At 51.8% G+C, this 17,212-nt stretch overlaps 7 protein-coding genes across 7 annotated transcripts; 1 reads left to right on the top strand and 6 right to left on the bottom strand.

Moving 5' to 3' along the window:
• Window positions 1–779: 779 nt before the first annotated feature.
• AYO20_10294 (40S ribosomal protein S1) lies at window positions 780–1,818 on the bottom strand (the record flags this gene model as incomplete). Its single annotated transcript, XM_022648552.1, has 3 exons — window positions 780–1,428; window positions 1,563–1,673; window positions 1,805–1,818. The coding sequence occupies 3 exons, from the start codon at window positions 1,816–1,818 to the stop codon at window positions 780–782; spliced, it is 774 nt and encodes a 257-aa protein (XP_022495506.1).
• Window positions 1,819–2,475: 657 nt separating this feature from the next.
• AYO20_10293 (serine-tRNA ligase) lies at window positions 2,476–4,266 on the bottom strand (the record flags this gene model as incomplete). Its single annotated transcript, XM_022648551.1, has 5 exons — window positions 2,476–3,633; window positions 3,700–3,861; window positions 3,956–4,026; window positions 4,077–4,177; window positions 4,235–4,266. The coding sequence occupies 5 exons, from the start codon at window positions 4,264–4,266 to the stop codon at window positions 2,476–2,478; spliced, it is 1,524 nt and encodes a 507-aa protein (XP_022495505.1).
• A 704-nt stretch (window positions 4,267–4,970) lies between these two features.
• On the bottom strand, window positions 4,971–5,788 carry AYO20_10292 (hypothetical protein; the record flags this gene model as incomplete). Its single annotated transcript, XM_022648550.1, has 4 exons — window positions 4,971–5,213; window positions 5,281–5,409; window positions 5,488–5,627; window positions 5,734–5,788. 4 exons carry the CDS (start codon window positions 5,786–5,788, stop codon window positions 4,971–4,973), a joined length of 567 nt encoding a protein of 188 aa, XP_022495504.1.
• A 1,316-nt stretch (window positions 5,789–7,104) lies between these two features.
• AYO20_10291 (hypothetical protein) lies at window positions 7,105–9,791 on the bottom strand (the record flags this gene model as incomplete). Its single annotated transcript, XM_022648549.1, has 2 exons — window positions 7,105–7,374; window positions 7,425–9,791. 2 exons carry the CDS (start codon window positions 9,789–9,791, stop codon window positions 7,105–7,107), a joined length of 2,637 nt encoding a protein of 878 aa, XP_022495503.1.
• A 786-nt stretch (window positions 9,792–10,577) lies between these two features.
• On the top strand, window positions 10,578–11,433 carry AYO20_10290 (uracil phosphoribosyltransferase; the record flags this gene model as incomplete). Its single annotated transcript, XM_022648548.1, has 3 exons — window positions 10,578–10,741; window positions 10,801–11,331; window positions 11,382–11,433. The coding sequence occupies 3 exons, from the start codon at window positions 10,578–10,580 to the stop codon at window positions 11,431–11,433; spliced, it is 747 nt and encodes a 248-aa protein (XP_022495502.1).
• An 863-nt stretch (window positions 11,434–12,296) lies between these two features.
• Window positions 12,297–13,848, bottom strand: AYO20_10289 (hypothetical protein; the record flags this gene model as incomplete). Its single annotated transcript, XM_022648547.1, has 2 exons — window positions 12,297–13,407; window positions 13,493–13,848. 2 exons carry the CDS (start codon window positions 13,846–13,848, stop codon window positions 12,297–12,299), a joined length of 1,467 nt encoding a protein of 488 aa, XP_022495501.1.
• A 458-nt stretch (window positions 13,849–14,306) lies between these two features.
• On the bottom strand, window positions 14,307–16,232 carry AYO20_10288 (hypothetical protein; the record flags this gene model as incomplete). The annotated part of the gene is made up of 1 exon (XM_022648546.1): window positions 14,307–16,232. One exon carries the CDS (start codon window positions 16,230–16,232, stop codon window positions 14,307–14,309), a length of 1,926 nt encoding a protein of 641 aa, XP_022495500.1.
• Window positions 16,233–17,212: the final 980 nt, after the last annotated feature.

Raw genomic sequence — 17,212 nt, 5'->3', positions numbered from 1 at the left:
AGGAGGAGGAGGAGGAGGAGGAGGAGGACAAGGACAACGAGAAAACCGCGGTTTGACTGGCCGCGGCGAGACGATGATGATGATGCACTGGTTCCTCCTCCCTCAAATCATCCAAACACACCAGTCACATATGTAACATACCTATAGACCAACATACTACCTATAGAAATGCTAGAGTGAAACGCTCCTCTTCTTTGGTCGGTAGAAAATTGATGGGAATTCTTTTCTCATTCTCGGGTTGGTGGTCAAAGGAGAAGCCCTCACGGCAGAATAGAACGCATGCGTATGCCTATGCCTATGCCTATGCCAGCCTATACTGGCGAGTAATCTAGCATAAACATGAATGAACCTATTGTACTAGGTATTCGTCGAAAAATTGGGGGAGATGCACCGACTACAAGAGCAGCCGGGCCACACTCTGTTCCTTGGTGCAATAGCATCTAGAAAAACTAAACTCCCCCTTTCTACCACAGGCAGACACGTCTCTCATGCCATCCTGCTCCTGCTTCCTTGTGCGGCCACAGAAGAGAGATAGAAAGAGATTGCACACATCCCGAGGCGCGATCGTCCTAGCCTGGACTCGCGCAATTCATGGACCACCGAGCTGTCGAGGATATCAGCAGCCCCCGTCCAACAGAGCGCGCGCCTCTCTCGTCCTCCTCGATCATCACCCCCTCCTTGAGCTCATAAAGGTTTTCACATGTGCTTTTCGTGTTTTTTCTTTCTTTGGAATGTATTCATAGTGACACGCAATGCAACCCCAGACATCCCCCGCCGGTTTACACGCTCTCCAGAGGTGCGGGCTCCTTGAACTCCCTCTCGACCTTCCGGCCTTCGTCATCCTGGCCGCTCTCGCCGTGCAGACCCAACAAAGCGCCGAGGTCGAACTTGGGGGCCTTGAGCAGCTTGACCTTGCGGATGTGTACGTTCTGGAGGGGGTAGATGCCTTGGGTGGACTTTTCAATCTCGCGTCCAATGACCTCGGGGATGAGTTTGCCGGTCAATTGGGCGAGGGTGACGCTGGTGGCCTCGCGTTGAATGATCTCGGTCATCTTCTTGCGAATGGCCCGGATTTGTGAGGTAGCGGCGTATGTTGTCTTCTTGATTTGGTTGGGGCGACGCTTGGTGAAGGCGATGGCGAACAGCCGCAGAAGGTAGTCATCCGTGGTCTTGACAGTGACGTTGGCCTCGATCAACGTCTGCCACTTCCTCACCAAACTCCTCAGCTTGTCTGAAGTGAAGTCCAATCCGTGGAAGTTGGTCAGGCAGTTCTTGCCCTGGATCTCGTCAACCCGGAGCTTGACCTTGCGGAAGGCATGGTCTTCGTCGTTCTGCAGGTCGGCAAGCGAGACTTCGAAGATACGGCCCTTGAGGGCATCATTGGCGGATTTCAGACCCGTGGTGCGGTTCACGAGGGTTTTGCCGACACTATGAACACAAAAATGTCAACACATGATTCTTTGCGAGTGGCCATTAAGAGTGTGGTTGTAGACATCTCTTGTTCCCTTTTGTTCCTTCTCTTCGCAGTGGTGGTGGTAGGGGTACATTGGAGGGGGACGTACTCTCGCTGGTTGAATGTGGACGGAGCCTTGATCGAATACCAATCTTTCCGGGTGAAGGGATCCTGCGTTCGCTTCTTCAACCCCTTCTTTCCCTTACTCAATCGCTTGTTCCTGAAGAGCACAAAGATGTTCGTCAGTTCCTGGCCTTTACAAGGTTTGCTGCTTTCCTGCGCAAGTGTTGTGCGTTTGCGCAGGGAGATACAAAATTGACCTGCTGGGCGGTGGTGGAGGACTGGACTCACTTTCCAACAGCCATGATTGCGACGGGTGTCTTGTCGCAGGATTAAGCTGTCTGGGTCCGATTGAAAAGGCAACACACAAAAGTTGCTGATGTTGGGTTGAAATTAGGTAGAAGACGATGGGGGTGGTAGAAGTTTTGATATCGCAGTCGACCGCAGTATGTGGGCGGAAATATTCTCTTGGCGCCGAATATTGCGGAGCAACTTGGCATTTGGCGCAGAATATTTCCTACGGCGGAGCAAATACCGGGCTCTCGCGCACTTTCTATATCCTCCAGTAATAGTCACGGTCAGTGGAATCAGGTAGGACATACCACAGATAACAATCTTCTCGTGCCTCGCTGTAAACCCCCAGTCATCAAGGGTTTTAATATGGCAGCGCGAGAAGATGTGACGTATGAATTTCAACTGGCACAAGATCAATGACTGGGAACAATTCGGCCCGACTCTTAACTGCTTCATGATCACGACGAGACTTCGTTTTACGCGCTGAATCTATTCAATAGTTTCTGTAATGGCAACCGCAACAAGCCACTTTTTGGATGGTCTGTGAGAATATCTATCATCTCCCTCTCCTGCTGTGGATGCTTTGCTTATGGATTCCTTCTCATCTGATCATGGATGCGTTGCTCGTCAAATCAGTTCACACGTATCTTGTGTCGTTGACCTTCTCTTTACACACTCATGTTCTTCATCTTGTCCGCGACATTCTCCGCCGCCGGCATGTCTCGCTTGGGGCCACCTTCAGGTGCGCCTCCTGCCTTTGGCTTGGCTGGTTGCTTGACCTTTGCCGAGGTCGTATCTTTGGGCAATTCCTTTGTGTATGGAATGATGTCCGGCGTCCCGGGTGGCATATACCGTTTCAAGACCTCGGGCACTTCAATGCCGTCTTCTTTTTGATAGTTCTCCACCAGACAGCACAAGGTCCTCTCTGTAGCACACAGCGTTCCGTTCAGGGCATGAACGTACCCCTTCCTCGTGTCGATGGCGCCTTTTTTCTGTCCGTACCTGATCTCCAGCTCTCGCGTCTGGTAGTCAGTGCAATTTGAGCAGGACACGAGTTCTTTGTATTCGCCCTGGTACGGGAACCACGCTTCCAGGTCGTATTTTTTCGCCGCTGCGTTGTTGAGTGCGCCCGAAACGATCGCCACCACCCGGTAGGGGAGCTTCAGGGATTGGTAGAACTCTTCGGCAATGGATTTCATGTCTTCCAGTGCTTGCCAGGACTCTTCGGGTTTGACAAAGAGGAATTGTTCGATCTGGATAGACGTTCCTGTTAGCACGAGCGGGCGGGAGTTTCTTGGAATGATGGAAAGTCTTGCCTTCTCAAACTGGTGTATGCGAAACAACCCCCAGGCATCTCTTCCGTGGGCACCAGCCTCCTTGCGAAAACACGAAGAATAGCCTGCAAATTTCATGGGCAGATCCTTTTCCGTCAACCACTCTTCGGCGAACATTGCTGAAATGGGCTGTTCCGAGGTCGCAATGAGAAACTTGTCCTCTGCGTCCTTGTCTTCAACGACCTTGTAAAGCTCTTCATCGAATTGCTCCAGCTGTGCGGTTTTGGCCATGTATTCTGCCTTCATGAAGTAGGGTGGTTGTAGGGGATCGTAGCCCTTGGAGACGAGGAAGTGCAGGCCGTAGTTGATGAGGGCTTGGTTCAGCAGGACGCCCCATTTGCGAAGGAAGTACCCTCGATGACCGACCAGCTTGACGCCTCGTTCGCCATCGTAGACTTCTGCCCGGGTCATCACCTCATGGTGGGAGAGACAGTCTCGTTTTTCTTCCGTGAAGCCTTCCGGAGCCCATTTCTTCACCACCTCATTAAAGTCCTATTGCCCTTCATCATCAGTCTCGGTTCTTTCGGTTGTGTCCTATGGATTGGTTTCTTAACTGACCTCATTATCGTTGACCGGCACCGACTCGTGCACATAATTGCCAATCAGCTTGCACTTGCGGTCTCTCAACTTCTCCTTCTCTACGGCCTCCTCTTCGACCTTCTTCTTCTCCTTTTCCAGGTTGATCTTTTCTTGTAGCAGATGGTCCGCGTCTTGCCTTGCCTATACACCACCACCCATCAGTCCGGGATGTTCACAGGGAGATTCACAGGGAGATTCACAGGGAGATTCACGGGTAGGAGGGGGGTCGACCGACTTTCTTCAACTGCCCGATCTCTTTTTGGACCGCATTGATCTTTGCGCCATACTGGCTGGCCTTGTACCGTGCTAGAACCTCAGTTAGAGCCAGTTCACACGGATACACAAGGGGGACATACTCTGATAGGCGTCGTTCCAGAGCGCAATGACCTCGTCGACGATCTCGGTGGGGGCGTATCGCTTTTGCAGACTTTCAATCACTTTTTTGGGATCTCCCCCTCTAAACGGACCGGTGAGACCAAATTTGCGACGCTGACCTGTAGAGGGGCGATCTTACCTCGAGACAATGAGGTCCTGAACTTCGATCATGATGACGAGAGGATCGGGAGCAAGGCAAGCACGAGAAATTGAGGAGTCTGCAGGCTGGTAGATTGCGCTTCTCAACTGCACGTGTGGTGCAGGTGGTCGAACCCCCCCTAACAAAATGTGTTTGTGCCCGCGCTTCCACCCCACGAAACCTGCGGAGCCTCGTGAGTCACTCCGACATGTGCCAGCCAGCCAGCCAGCCAGCCACCACGGCCCCCTTCAATGAAGATGCAATATTTAGAGAGTCAGCGTCTAAGACGGAGGTCTCACAACGGCGGACAAAACCAAGTATAGGGCGATATTATTATCCTAGCTACTTTGCCCAAGTCATAACCAATTCCATCTCTTTTCTCTATTGCATGATCTTGCGAACCCGATACACCGAGCATCCTCCCTCGCTCGACGAGCGAATGAAGGACTCTGGTCTCTGAGTGAGTCGCGTTCACCTTCCCACCCCCTCGCTGAAGCCCAAGAGTGACTGACACATTCCCACGATAGACGCCCGTTGTAAAGCCAAACATCTCCATGTCTATCATGCTGCTCCCCAACGCCAACTGAAGCCGACAGCGCAATAACAATAACAACAACACCACCACTTCCGACATGTTGAGACAACCAAAACCAGAAGAAACTCCTCGAAATTAATCAACCCCAGGCGGCACCGAATTCCCCTCGAGGGCTTTGGATAGTCGTGCAACAGCTGCTCTTCACATCACCGCACACTTGCCACCACCGGCAGGCTTGTCTGGTTCCTGCGACTTCTCGATTTCGGCGATCATCATCTCGAAGGCTTTCGCGACGTTGTGGTTATTCCGTGCGCTGGTCTCAATCCAACCACAGTTGAGTTCCTGTCCGAGCTTTTGCCCTTCTTCGGCGGTGACCTTGCGCTGCTTTTTGGCGTCGACATCGCTCTTGTTGCCGACGATCATAATGGGAACGGACTCGGCACCCTGGACGACCGGGGACATTAGCACAGCCTGCAAGAGAGGCCGGGAGGAGGCTTTCAGGGTGGCTTACCAGATGATTCAAGAGCTTGTCTCGGATAATCCTCACCATGTCAAAGGATTGCCGCGAGGCCACCGAGTAGACGATAAGGTAGCCATGTATACCGATATACAGCTTCGAATTCATGAGACTGTACTCGTCCTGTGTCCCACCAAAACGTCAGCGCACTCAAAAAAAAAACCCCCCCACCACCTGTTCTGGAAGCATGATGCCTCGTACCTGTCCAGCAGTATCGATGATTTCGGTGAGAAACGTCTGGCCCTTGTAGGGAATTTCATGGCTGAATGTGTTCTCGATTGTAGGATAGTAGCTTTCCACAAAATGTTTTTCGCAGTATTGGACGGTCAGAGAGGATTTGCCTGCGCAACCGAGAAAGGGAAACTTGTCAGTCTATGGCCGTCTTTCCTTGCCGTCTACTGGCTCTTTTCCCGTGTACAACAACATGTCTAGAGGGAGAGGACTGACCGACAGATCTACTGCCCAGAACAGCGATCTTTCGCTGCTTGACCGAGGGAGCCATGTTCGACACAAAAATCCGGGACGTTTTGTTTTCTCAAGAGGAAAGCGAAAGTATGGCGTCACAACCCTCAGAACAACAGTTCGGATCCCAAGTCACAGCCCAAGAAAAGAGTCGGCAGCTTTCCTAGCGCCAAAAAAAGGGTGTATTCGAGAGGCAAAATGTCAAGTAAGAAATGATCGTCAGAGAGAAAGCGACAGACAGGGTAAGGCCATGGAAGAAATCGAATACAGGCCGACCGGGCCAGATGGAGCAAATCAGTATGTAATAGGAACTGGGGTGATGACGGGCGGCGGCGGAATTACAAGTTGGTTAGGTACCCAAAGCTTTTTACTAGATTTCTGTGTCAAGGTTTATTTTTGTTTGGTCTTGTCGTGTCGCAGCTGCGGATGAGCGGTTCTTGCCGTGATATTCAGTGGAATGGTATAATGAGATGCCGATGGATGGGACGAGATGGAGGGGGTGGGTGGTGTTGGTGGTTGTGTGATGGTGGTAGTGTTATGATGATGATGATGGTGGTGGTGATGATGGTGACGGTAATGGTAATGGTAATGGGAAATGGTAATAATGATCGGGAAGAGACGGTATGTATAGCCCATACTCGAACATTAATTCAGGCCAAGTGACTTGCCGTAACCTCACCGACATTTTGCGAGACTGGTACAAGGTAGCCATGTGAGAATTGGGAAAAGCATGCCTGGCTCTCTTTTTAATTTTTGTTGTTTGACTTTCTCCCGAAGCAATTCAGGCCACGAATAATCCAAAGTACCGGCCGGAATGCATTTTGTTTGGCGGGGGGAATTGTCGCAATACATGAGACCTGCACGCTACGAATATGCAGTATCTGTTCCCCGCAGCCAATAGTGACAAGAGTGAAAAGACTTGGATGGGGCCGAGGGAAGAAGCGGGCCTTGAATCGGGCCAAAGGGGGGGGGGGGGGGGGAGGGTGGAGGTGGGAGAATGAAGAGGGTTGGATATACGGAGTATACCTCGTACTTGTATTCTCGGTAGACAACGTCGATTAATATCAGAGACAAAGCACCTCTGCACCTCCGCACCTCAAGTCATCGTAGCAAGCGTCTCTCTGTACGTGCATGGATCTCGAATCCCGCTCAATGATGCCGGCATAGATACACCTCCATATCCTGCACCACAACCAAAGCTCAGGGGGTATCAACGACTTCTGCTATGCAAAACCCCATGTTGATCGACTTCCGACATATCCCAATATTCATTCCCTGTACCCAATGTCGTATGTGGTGTCTTGTAACTGTATCTCATATCTTTCATCAAAGCCTGTCCTCGTACCCCAGGAATCATCAATCGCCACGCTGCTTCACCGTCTCAAGCACCACCCTGAATCGTTCAGTAAACCCCGTTGAAGAGCTGCCTTCTTCTCCAAGTGCCGCCTCAACCGTCTGAAGATGGTCGAGGAACGTATCTGCAGCTGCAAACAAGGCTGAAAGCCCCTTTCCCTTGATAGATTGCGAGATCCGCTTGCACGCAGTTGGGTTCAGGCACAGTGTGCAGAGCAATGCGGAAATATATCCAAAGGCGACTAAGATTCGAGTCTGATCTATGGTCAAGGCCTGTAGTAGTCAGTATCTCGCATTTTGGACTTTCAGTCAGGGGCTCATACCTCGGACGTCTGGTCGACATGGCGGTTAAATATGTCCACCAGCCGCTCTACCATGTTCTGCTCGCCCACCATCGGCCTCAGCATCCGCTCTCTGGCTCCATCTGCGCATTCGGCAAGATTGAGAAGGCATCCAACAGCCAGAATCACAGATTCAAGTTGCGCATGGTCAACCTCCTGCTCTTGCGTCGCACGCCTTGCCAGCTCCAGAAACTGGTCATCAATGACCCGAAACACGGTGCCGATAAGTCGTCCCTCAACTAAGGCCTCACAGGCTGTTGCATCATTGTTGCTGAGGCTAACGATGAGCCGAAGGCACGAGTGCTCAATTTGCGGTTCCGAGTGACGAGCTTCCTTCATGACGCTGGCCACACTTTCGCCCAGTCCCGCTATACGGGGAGTCACCACGATAGACCCGGTCAGCTCGTGGTTGGCACAGGCAATCTCCAATATCGACAGCAAGAGTCGGATGGTCTCTATCTGCTTGACCATACCACCCACTTCGGCCATGTCCTGCATCGTCGCAAAGTTGGAGAGAATAGCGTCGAGAAGGCCTCGTGGTAGTTTGGGAAATGGCTCCTGTAGCCTGATAAGATTTCGCAGAGTAGATTCTACAGAACCAAGCACGGTTCTGTTGACAGCCAGGTAGAGTTGACCTAAGCTTTTGGACCTCTTCTCCTCAAATTCTGCAATATCTCTTATAAGAATCCTGGAGATGTTCTGACTTCGGTCTTTTGCAAGTTTGGTCAATGACCTGGATTCGGAAGCCAGCCGTGGAGGTAGCTTGTAAAGAGCATTCAACATCTGAAGCACGACCTTTGGCGATGAGCTTTCCGCGATGACTGTGCAATGAAGAACTAGAGCAAGCAATGTCGCGCTGACCTCGTCCAGGGATCCGTTTACGCAGTCTAGGAGACGCTGAAGGCCACCAGAGTCTTGGAAATGACGGAGGAAAGAGATTTCGTCCAGCTTGGGAACAAGTTGTAGAAGCCCTGGAATGCGTCGTGACTTGGAACCTGATTGAATATCTTCCAAGATAGTGTCCAGCTCCAAGTCGAATTTTCTGATTGCTCCCCCACGTCTCAATTCGTGGATGCTTTTGATCCGGCTGAAAGGGTCGCCTTCATCACTGTCATCATTGTCTAACTCCATCTGCGACGTCACACTGGTGAATGCCAATGCCTGAGAATATATCTCTTGCGAAGAAGGCTGGCTATTTGACGCTGAATAGCTCTCCAAGCTCTCGGCCATCTCGCTCAAGTATGACCTTTGCTTAGCGTAAGTGGCTCTTGGACGTCCCGAGGAAGCAGCAATGGCTGTACTGGGTGGCTTCTTTTCGGAATCAAGACTAGCCTTTGCCTGGCGATCTTCTGAAAATCTTCCAACTGGTGCGGTGCCGCCATTGAGTTGATTGGACTGTTGCTCTTGCGAGATCTCGGTGCTCCGGGCGCGCGGAGCGTCCAGTCGGTCAATCAACCTAGTTCGGCTGCTTCTAGCCGGCTTGAGAGGGACATCATCCATCTGCTCGTCCTCGGACGAAATGTGGAACTTTTGCGAGCCTGAATCAGGCGTCAGACGAAGGGAAGTCAGATGTAGGTCACTTGGTGTGGGCGAGGCGATCAGACTGTCGTCTGAATCACGCCTTTTCCTCTTTGGAGTGCTTCTACCAGACGGCTGTGATCGGATAGATGAATCTGACTCTTCCGGAGACGCGACGTTGGAGACCTGAGGTCCGTGTGAGCGAGGCGCCTTTGGAGGGATTGGCTTCCCCCGGTAAGCTGACCTGCCGGTGGCAGCCCCTTTCACTGGAAGCTTGAACACAGGCGCGACGTTGGCTGCATTCGAAGAGTCTGGTGCAAAATTTCCGTGTACGGACTTGGGTTGTAACTTCTCATTGATATTTTCTTTTGGGACACGCATTCCCTTTGTCTTGGGGATGAAGACCTCGGGTTCTTTGTCGATCTCCATATTATTCCTCGATTGGTTCGGTTTTTCAGATACTATCTTTCTCTTCTTCAAGCCGCGCTTTGTTTTGAGACTTGTTAGCTCATCCTCGGATGAATGAAGGTCGAACAAGGCTGAGGATTCGGGTGCGGCGAGGGGCGCTTGGGCGTGTCCAGTCGAGGAACTCTCCTCTTTCTTCACAGAATTATATAATGTTGCATCTCTTAACTCATTTTGAAGTTGACTATGAGGTGTACTAGATCCATGGGCAGATCGAGGAAGCATTGGGTCCTGAGGATCCGTCGCCGTTGTTTTTGTTGTTTCGATCGGTTTCCGCGCAGCGACATCAAAAAGGTCATGGATTCGGACCTTTCTCGATCCTTTGCCGTACAGGTTCCCTCTCCGACGTGCTGGAGGGAAATCCATAGTGCCCAATGGCGACTGGGTGCAGAAGTCGTGGATTCATTCGAAGTCCTGGTGCCGTAGGATAGACGCGACAGGTACGAGACTGTTTGTCTCATACATCTCAAATGCCGCAGATGAGATGAAGAGTACACATGGCCATTTTCTGGTGTCAAAGTCAGCGCATGTGGACTCACCCACCTGTTGTGAAGTTGTGTTAGTTCAAGATCGAGCAGTTGGGAAATGCATTGTCATGAATTGGTAGGTTTGGAGATTGATAGCGCCGGATGGTGATCTTGGTGCGGGGGTGATGTCAACGAATAAACAAACGGCCACTGGGGGAGCACTCACCTGCGCCTGGAACCGATGCTTAATAGTGAGGCTCGTGAGGAACAACAGGCCCAGAAGCAGGGGAAGCACGCCTGCAAGCTCTTGGTAGTTAAGCTTCGGCACCACTTTCCTTAATCACCCAAATATCTTCGGTACTTCCCCAGAGCATGTGCCTTTGGCCGGCGGCCATGTAACCAGGTCGTCCATGTCCACGAATGAACACAGCATGCTATCGCACGACGCCGACTTACAGACCGCCTGCCTTTGTATCTATGCCCGGTAAATCTGAAGCTCTCTGACAGCACCTCACTTTCTGTCCACATCCCAGCCTCGAAACGAGCCTGCGTTCAGTCTCCGCCCACGTAGACAAGCACTATCTCAAGCTTGAGCGATAACCTGCGATCTTCCTTCCCCAAGGTCACGCGAGCACCCACGATCCTTATCCCTGCAGCCGTCTACCACATATATTGCGTGTAGCTTATGGCTTCAGTCCCGCGAGCCAACGGGGTGCAATCGCCCGCTATAGGTGTTGGCCCTTCTTATCGTCCAGAGGAGGAAAAACCTACAGCCACCGTCTCGAAAAGTGTTGAGCAAGAAAATGTCCATGTCTTACCCCAGACTCCTCAGCTGATTGCTCTGTTGACGTGGGTACCATAAAGATCTGGAGTTATTGAGACAAGAGTGGCTGACTTGTTCAACCAAGCATGATTCGAGACAAGAACACCCAGCGAGCGGATTTCATCTTCTACTCCAATCGAATCATTCGTCTGCTTGTTGAGGAGGGTCTCAACCACCTTCCTGTCGTGACACATACCGTCACATCCCCTGTTGGCAAGGACTATGTTGGGGTAAAATTCGAGGGGAAGATCTGTGGCGTTTCGATCATGCGAGCAGGAGAGTCAATGGAGCAGGGTTTAAGAGAATGTTGCCGTTCAGTCAGGATAGGCAAAATCCTGATCCAACGCAACGAGGAAACCAGCAAACCGAAGCTTTTTTATGACAAGCTACCCCCGGACATTCAGAACCGATGGGTGCTGCTTCTGGATCCCATGTTGGCAACCGGTGGCAGCGCCATCATGGCCGTCGAGGTGCTAAAGAGCAAAGGTGTCCCGGAAGAGCGCATTTTGTTCTTGAATCTGATTGCAAGCCCAGAAGGTATTGAGAACTTTGCCAAACAGGTGCCCAAAGTGAGAGTGGTGACAGCTTTTGTGGACCAGGGTCTCAATGAGCAAAAGTGAGTAGTTCATATGAGTTGTTCATAAGCTGTGCAACTAACTCCTGCAGCTACATCGTCCCCGGCCTGGGAGATTTCGGCGACCGTTTCTATACACTGTGACGAACCAGCAGATGAAGATCAAGTGAAATACAATTTTCGCCATGGTGGCCTGGTTTGCTCTGTCACCCAGGTTATAGGAAAGAGTTAGTTGGTGGTGGATGGCAGGCCGCTTTCTTTCCACTGAACCACGAGAATGGCTTATAAACGACAATGATATCACGCATATGGAAATGCGGACACTGGGAGCATAGCACCGATACAAGATCCTCAACAAACGCGCAGAGTCTCTTGGTTTATATTACCCTGAATCATGGATCCAACCACAGAAGAGGCTCGAGCTACGCAAGGCTGGAGGTGAGTGACGCATGAGGTGATGTTTTTTGTGAAAGAAATCGCCAAATATTACAAGCGCCGCATCTTCCAGTCCCAACTCCTGCTTTTCATATTTGCATAGCCTGTAGCATTGTTGAATCCTCAGATCAAGGAAAGCCGTTATTGTCGGCACAATTTGCGTCTCCCTTTCCGAACGCCCTGGGTATAGCTGGCTGTTGAAAGCCGTATCTGTGTCGCACAATGTCGCCAGGCGCTCGTCCATTGCCATTGTTTTTTTTTTTGCCCGTCCCTCTATAGTCATTTTGGTTTGGTTTTGTTTTTCTTTCGAATCGTCCCATGTGTATTTCGTATTAGTCGTTCCCGGAGACCCAAACTTAGTCCTGAAGTGTCTTCAAACCTGGTCGTATCATCTTTTTTATTCTTTTTCTTCCTTCGGCTGATTTCCCTCCGTCTTGCATGGAGCCCTGATTCGAGGCCTGATGGGTGGTGGTATTTTTGATTTGTTGGGTTTACTGGGTTAGGAAGTAAGTAGGTAAGTACACGTGGCACAGGGTCGTCCAATGCTCTCAGAAAGGCACGGGTCGGTTGATTTAGTAGAGGATTCTCGTGAGAATCTTCTCCTTGACGCCCTCCAGCTCGGCATACAGCTCGGCTACCTGGTCCTCCTTGACGTTGCTGATATCGGCCATGAGATAGGCAACGTCACCTCTGCTGTCGGTCATCTGCTTGTCGACGTTGTGATCTCCGAGAAGGTGGTTGACTCTCCTCAAGACACCGGGGACGTTTTGATGGATGAAGATGACGCGGGCGTGGTCCGGCTCGTCCATGGTGAGCGAGCGTAGGGCGACTTCGGGCATGTTGACGGCGCCCACGGTGACGCCCTCGTTGACGTAGCGGACTAGCGCTTCAGCGACCTCGATGCCGATGGCCGACTGTGCCTCCTCGGTCGACCCGCCAATGTGGGGGGTCAAGATGATGTTCTTGAGGGACTGCAGGTCTGCTGTCCAAGTATTCAGCTCGTTGTTGAAATAGTCCCCGTTCCCTGCGGGTTCCGCCGGATACACGTCCAGTGCTGCACCAGCGATGTGACCCGAGCGCATCGCATCAATCAGCGCGGGGATATCCACGACCGAACCCCTGGAGGCGTTGATGAGGTAGCTGCCCTTCTTCATGGTCTCCAGCTCCTTTGCCCCGATCATGTTCATCGTTTCCGGCAGCTCGGGAACGTGGCACGTCACAAAGTCGGCGTCCTTGAGGAGATGTTCCAGGGAAGGAACTTGACGTGCGGTACCCAGGCCCATCAGGTTGACGACGTCGTAGTAGATCACGTCCATGCCCATCGCCTCGGCCAAGACAGACAACTGCGATCCGATGTGCCCGTAACCAATGATGCCCAGAGTCTTGCCACGAATTTCCCAGCATCTCGCAGAGACCTTGTTCCACGTCCCGCGGTGCAGTTCATTAGAGCGGTCGCCCAGTTGGCGAGCCAACGCGATAATTTCACAGATGACCAGTTCGGCGACTGAGCGCGAATTGCTAAAGGGAGAGTTGAAGACGCAGATGCCATGGGCCGCAGCATATTTCAGGTCGACTTGGTTAGTGCCGATGCAGAAGCAGCCGATCACGATGAGATTCTTTGCTGCTGCTAGCACGCGGGAAGTGAGCTTCGTCTTGGAGCGGATGCCGATGACATGTACATCCCTGGACAGGAAAACCGGGTCAGTGTATGCAGTTCCAACAATCCGAAAGAAGCCACTCGACTCCAGTCTTGGGTCTGTTTTCTTACTTGATCTTCTCAATCAACTGATCCTCAGGCAAGCTAGATTTCAAGCACTCCACCTGGTATCCCTGACCCTGCAGGATATCCCTGCCCGTCTGGTTGACATTCTCCAACAAGAGAATTTTGACGTCCTGCTCGCGGAAGGGTTTTAGATGCTTGGGTTGAGGGCCCGTGATGGTTCTCCTCAGGCTAGGAGAGCCCCCACTAATATTATCGACTCCGAAGGAGACTTTGCGTTGGTGAAAGGTGTCATTGGGGGAGGTGGACATGGAGAGACTGCGCGAAACCTCGCGACGGAGACTGCCTTGCGAGTCGCCATTTTGCTGGATGCGAATACCTTCTGAGATTTGTGAGGCAGGCATAGTGTAGGGTGTTCGCAGATCCAACTGCCCGAAAGGAGAGAATAAATGCTGGTTACACCAGAGAGGACACAAGGACAGGCAACAAGTGACAGGGTTACAGAGTACGAGGTACAATAAGTTCAATGACTCCTCGTCGCAGGCGGCGGGACAAATTTTTGGCATGTCCGGGTATGACGTGACGTTTTCTCATATTCGGGTTAGCTTCAGCCTTGCCCAAAGTATAAGAGATTTTCATTGGTCAATATTCTCTGGATCAGCGAGAATGAGCGATGACGAGGCTGAATGGGAGGGGGGAGTCGACCTTTTTCCCACAATTGAAACCCATATGTCCTGCCTGGTACGATCGAATTTGAGTCTCTACCGGCTATATCAGCTACTGGCTATCGCTAAGCAGTGCCGCAGCTTCTGATCCGATCATCGCTACTCTTCTGTATACCTCTTCCACTGATCTCTGCGAATCAATTCTCCATCTGGTGGTCTCCATCCTGTTCTTCCGCAGGAGTCTGCTGTGACATTTTGAGCGCTTCCATCTTCTCAACCTCTTCTCGTGGCACCTCGTGTCGATTGATCCAGCTCAGGATTCTCCATATGGCGGTAAGCAATTCCTTTCTTTGCTCAACCTCGAACAGATCCAGCCACGGGCTTCTGCTGACGTATAGGACATGTTCTTTGCGCTGATCGGCCTTGACGTTGCCTGCCGTTTCCTGCGAGTCGGGTCGTGATCTTCCCTCCTTGCCGAACTCCAGCCAGTCCAGGTAGTCCTCGTGCACACTCATTCTCAAAATGCACGCGTGATGGTTCGCAGCCGATATCATGAAGATGTCGTCCCAGCCACTCGGTCCTTCATCCTGACTTTGTTTGCCAATTTTCCGATAGATCAACTTCTCGTCCCAATGGGGCCCATTTGGACGGACTTTCGTCCACTCTTGGTACCACTTCCGCCGTAGGGGCGGGACATACATAAGTCGTCTCCCATCTTTGTACTCGACTTTGTCTTTCGGCGAGCCGCCCGCTTCACCACTTCTCTTCTTCTTTTTCGGTCTCTCGCTCGGTGACGAGGGACCAGACACCGCGTTTTCAGGCTGGAGATTTTTCAAGTCGGCGGCAGCCGCTGCCTCCGCTTTTCTTCGTTCCTCTTCCTCTTGTTCCCGCTTTCCCAGTTGTAGTCGTCTTTCGTCCGGACTCCAGCTTGGATCTTCATCCTCAAACACTTCGCTGGCAAGCTGTCCCCATCTCGTCTCGCCGCCGCCCCAACGGCTTTTGATTGCCCACCACTGATGCTCGCTCGGTTCTTTGGACAGCGTCTGTCCTTCTCGTGCGCGTTGCTTTGCGAGCATCAACATACCGCCGATTTCGCGGAACAGATCAAACTTTTCGCCCACAAAATCACTCGTCGGATTTAGAAGCCCGTCCCTCGACTTGAATCTTACCTCATGTCTGCAGTGAACCGCCATTAACGGACCTTCCACCATCCTGGCCCTCAAAAGCTTCATATCAGCCGGTAGTTTTGCAACGCAAAAATTATAGCACACAGAAGGGATATTAATGTTGTGGATTCTCAACTTTTCTCTCGGGCTCACGTCGTAATCTCGGCAGTTGAACTTATGCACGGCCATCTTCAAAAGGTTCCTCACTGCAGAGACTCGGGTACCAGGGCTCATCTGCTCGCCATTACCGAGCCGCACTCCCTTGTACACCTGCTTCATCTTTGGGCGGCTAGGTATCTCAATGGTGGAGGTAGCTGCCGGAATGTCGGAGGAATGACTTGGATCTGCCGTTCGCTCAAGCTCTTGCCCGGAACGCTGTGAATTCTCCACAGAATCCTGCATCTCAATATCAGGTGTGTTATTGGCACTCTGTCCGACGTTGTTAGTCTTGTGCTCGGTGTCCTTGGTCGGCTCTTCCGCGACATTGGTTTCGACCTCGTAGTAGTTATCTTTGCTATAGTCCCAGTATCGACTCATGTCCTCCAAACTGGCAAAAAAGTTTCTTGAGTATGCCAGGCGGGGTTTCTTCCTGCCTTCAAGAGGCGGGAGTCGGAGAATCTCTCGGTATGCATCTTCATTGTCGAACTCAAGTTCCGCAAGCATAGCAGTTAGATCGCTGTCATACAGGAGTGGACGTGATTCGAATTGCTTATCGGGCACCATCTCTGGAAGTGGAACATCTTGGACCAGGTCAATGTTGAGATGGGCGAGATGGGAGTCGTGGATGTCGGGCAGTTTGCGAATCGCGGCGAGCTCTCTGCAGATGTTCTTGATGTGTTGGCGACTCAATGGACTGTTACAGCGCGGAGGGACATAGCTGGGAAATTCCAGCGGGATAGGCTTCGGCGGCGGATTTCGTTCTCTTTCAAGAAGACCATCGCCTCCAGCGCCTGTCATAGGTCAGCACGTGGCCAATCCATCTTCAGCTCAGATATACAAAAGATGATGAGGGGGAATCAGCCGCTCTGAAAAGGGGTCTCGGTTGAGAATACCAGAGAGCGAGGATATCGAAAAATTCGATCAAAAGGCGGTATAATACCGACTCTCGCAGGCGAACTTCAGTCCGGGGCTTGATCACCAGCAGACTCTGGGCAACAGATATGCCCCAAGCTGAGGTCAAGCCAGTACAGATTCGTGCGGTATACGAAGCTGTTTCTGACACATCTCGGACCTCATGGCCCCGGGGTTTGGATGCCAAAGGCGTGCCTCGCTCCGTCGTGGCGTAATTCAGGTGGATATGGTTCGTATTTCAACTTACCGACAGCTGCCCAACTTACTCCAAACATGATTATAGGACTACCGTGTCGAGAGTCTTACCATCGAAGCGCAGCAGGTTGATGGTGCGCCGTTCCCGATCGTCGGGTTCACGTCTCTGTTTCGAGACTTGAGCACCAGGTCTTTGACTGTTAGACTCAGGGTTGGGAGATGCCGTGGAGTTGCGCTGAATACTGAATTACTGTCCGCAGACTTGGTAGTGCAACTTGATCAGAATGACAAGAGGAGATGATCGTCAAGTCGCAGGCATTCCCCAATGACGACGACGAGGCTCGAGCTGAGGCAAGGAAGCTCAGATCTTCAAGTCAAAGTGTTGGCGACCACTGGACTGCCTTCGCACCAGTGCGATGTCGACATCAAGCCCATCGATCTAGTGTGGCAATCCCATGTACAAGTCCTTGGGCGAGGAGGGGGAAGAAATCTGTGCTCCGGGGGGTCGTCGCAACTGGCGTTGCAGTAGCGGAAGTAGAGGTTATGGCGGCTTCTGGTGACAGGGGGACCTGCATAGCGTTGCAGGTCGGTGGATGGATGCACTATGCAGGCACGCAGGTTGGGATGGTGATGCCCCCGATGCTTCTTTTAGTCCCAGGATGGGCATTGAT

This window comes from Fonsecaea nubica, assembly GCF_001646965.1.
Source record: "Fonsecaea nubica strain CBS 269.64 chromosome Unknown Scaff107, whole genome shotgun sequence".
NCBI lineage: Eukaryota > Fungi > Ascomycota > Eurotiomycetes > Chaetothyriales > Herpotrichiellaceae > Fonsecaea > Fonsecaea nubica.
This window is presented reverse-complemented; position numbering and strand designations above follow the sequence as displayed.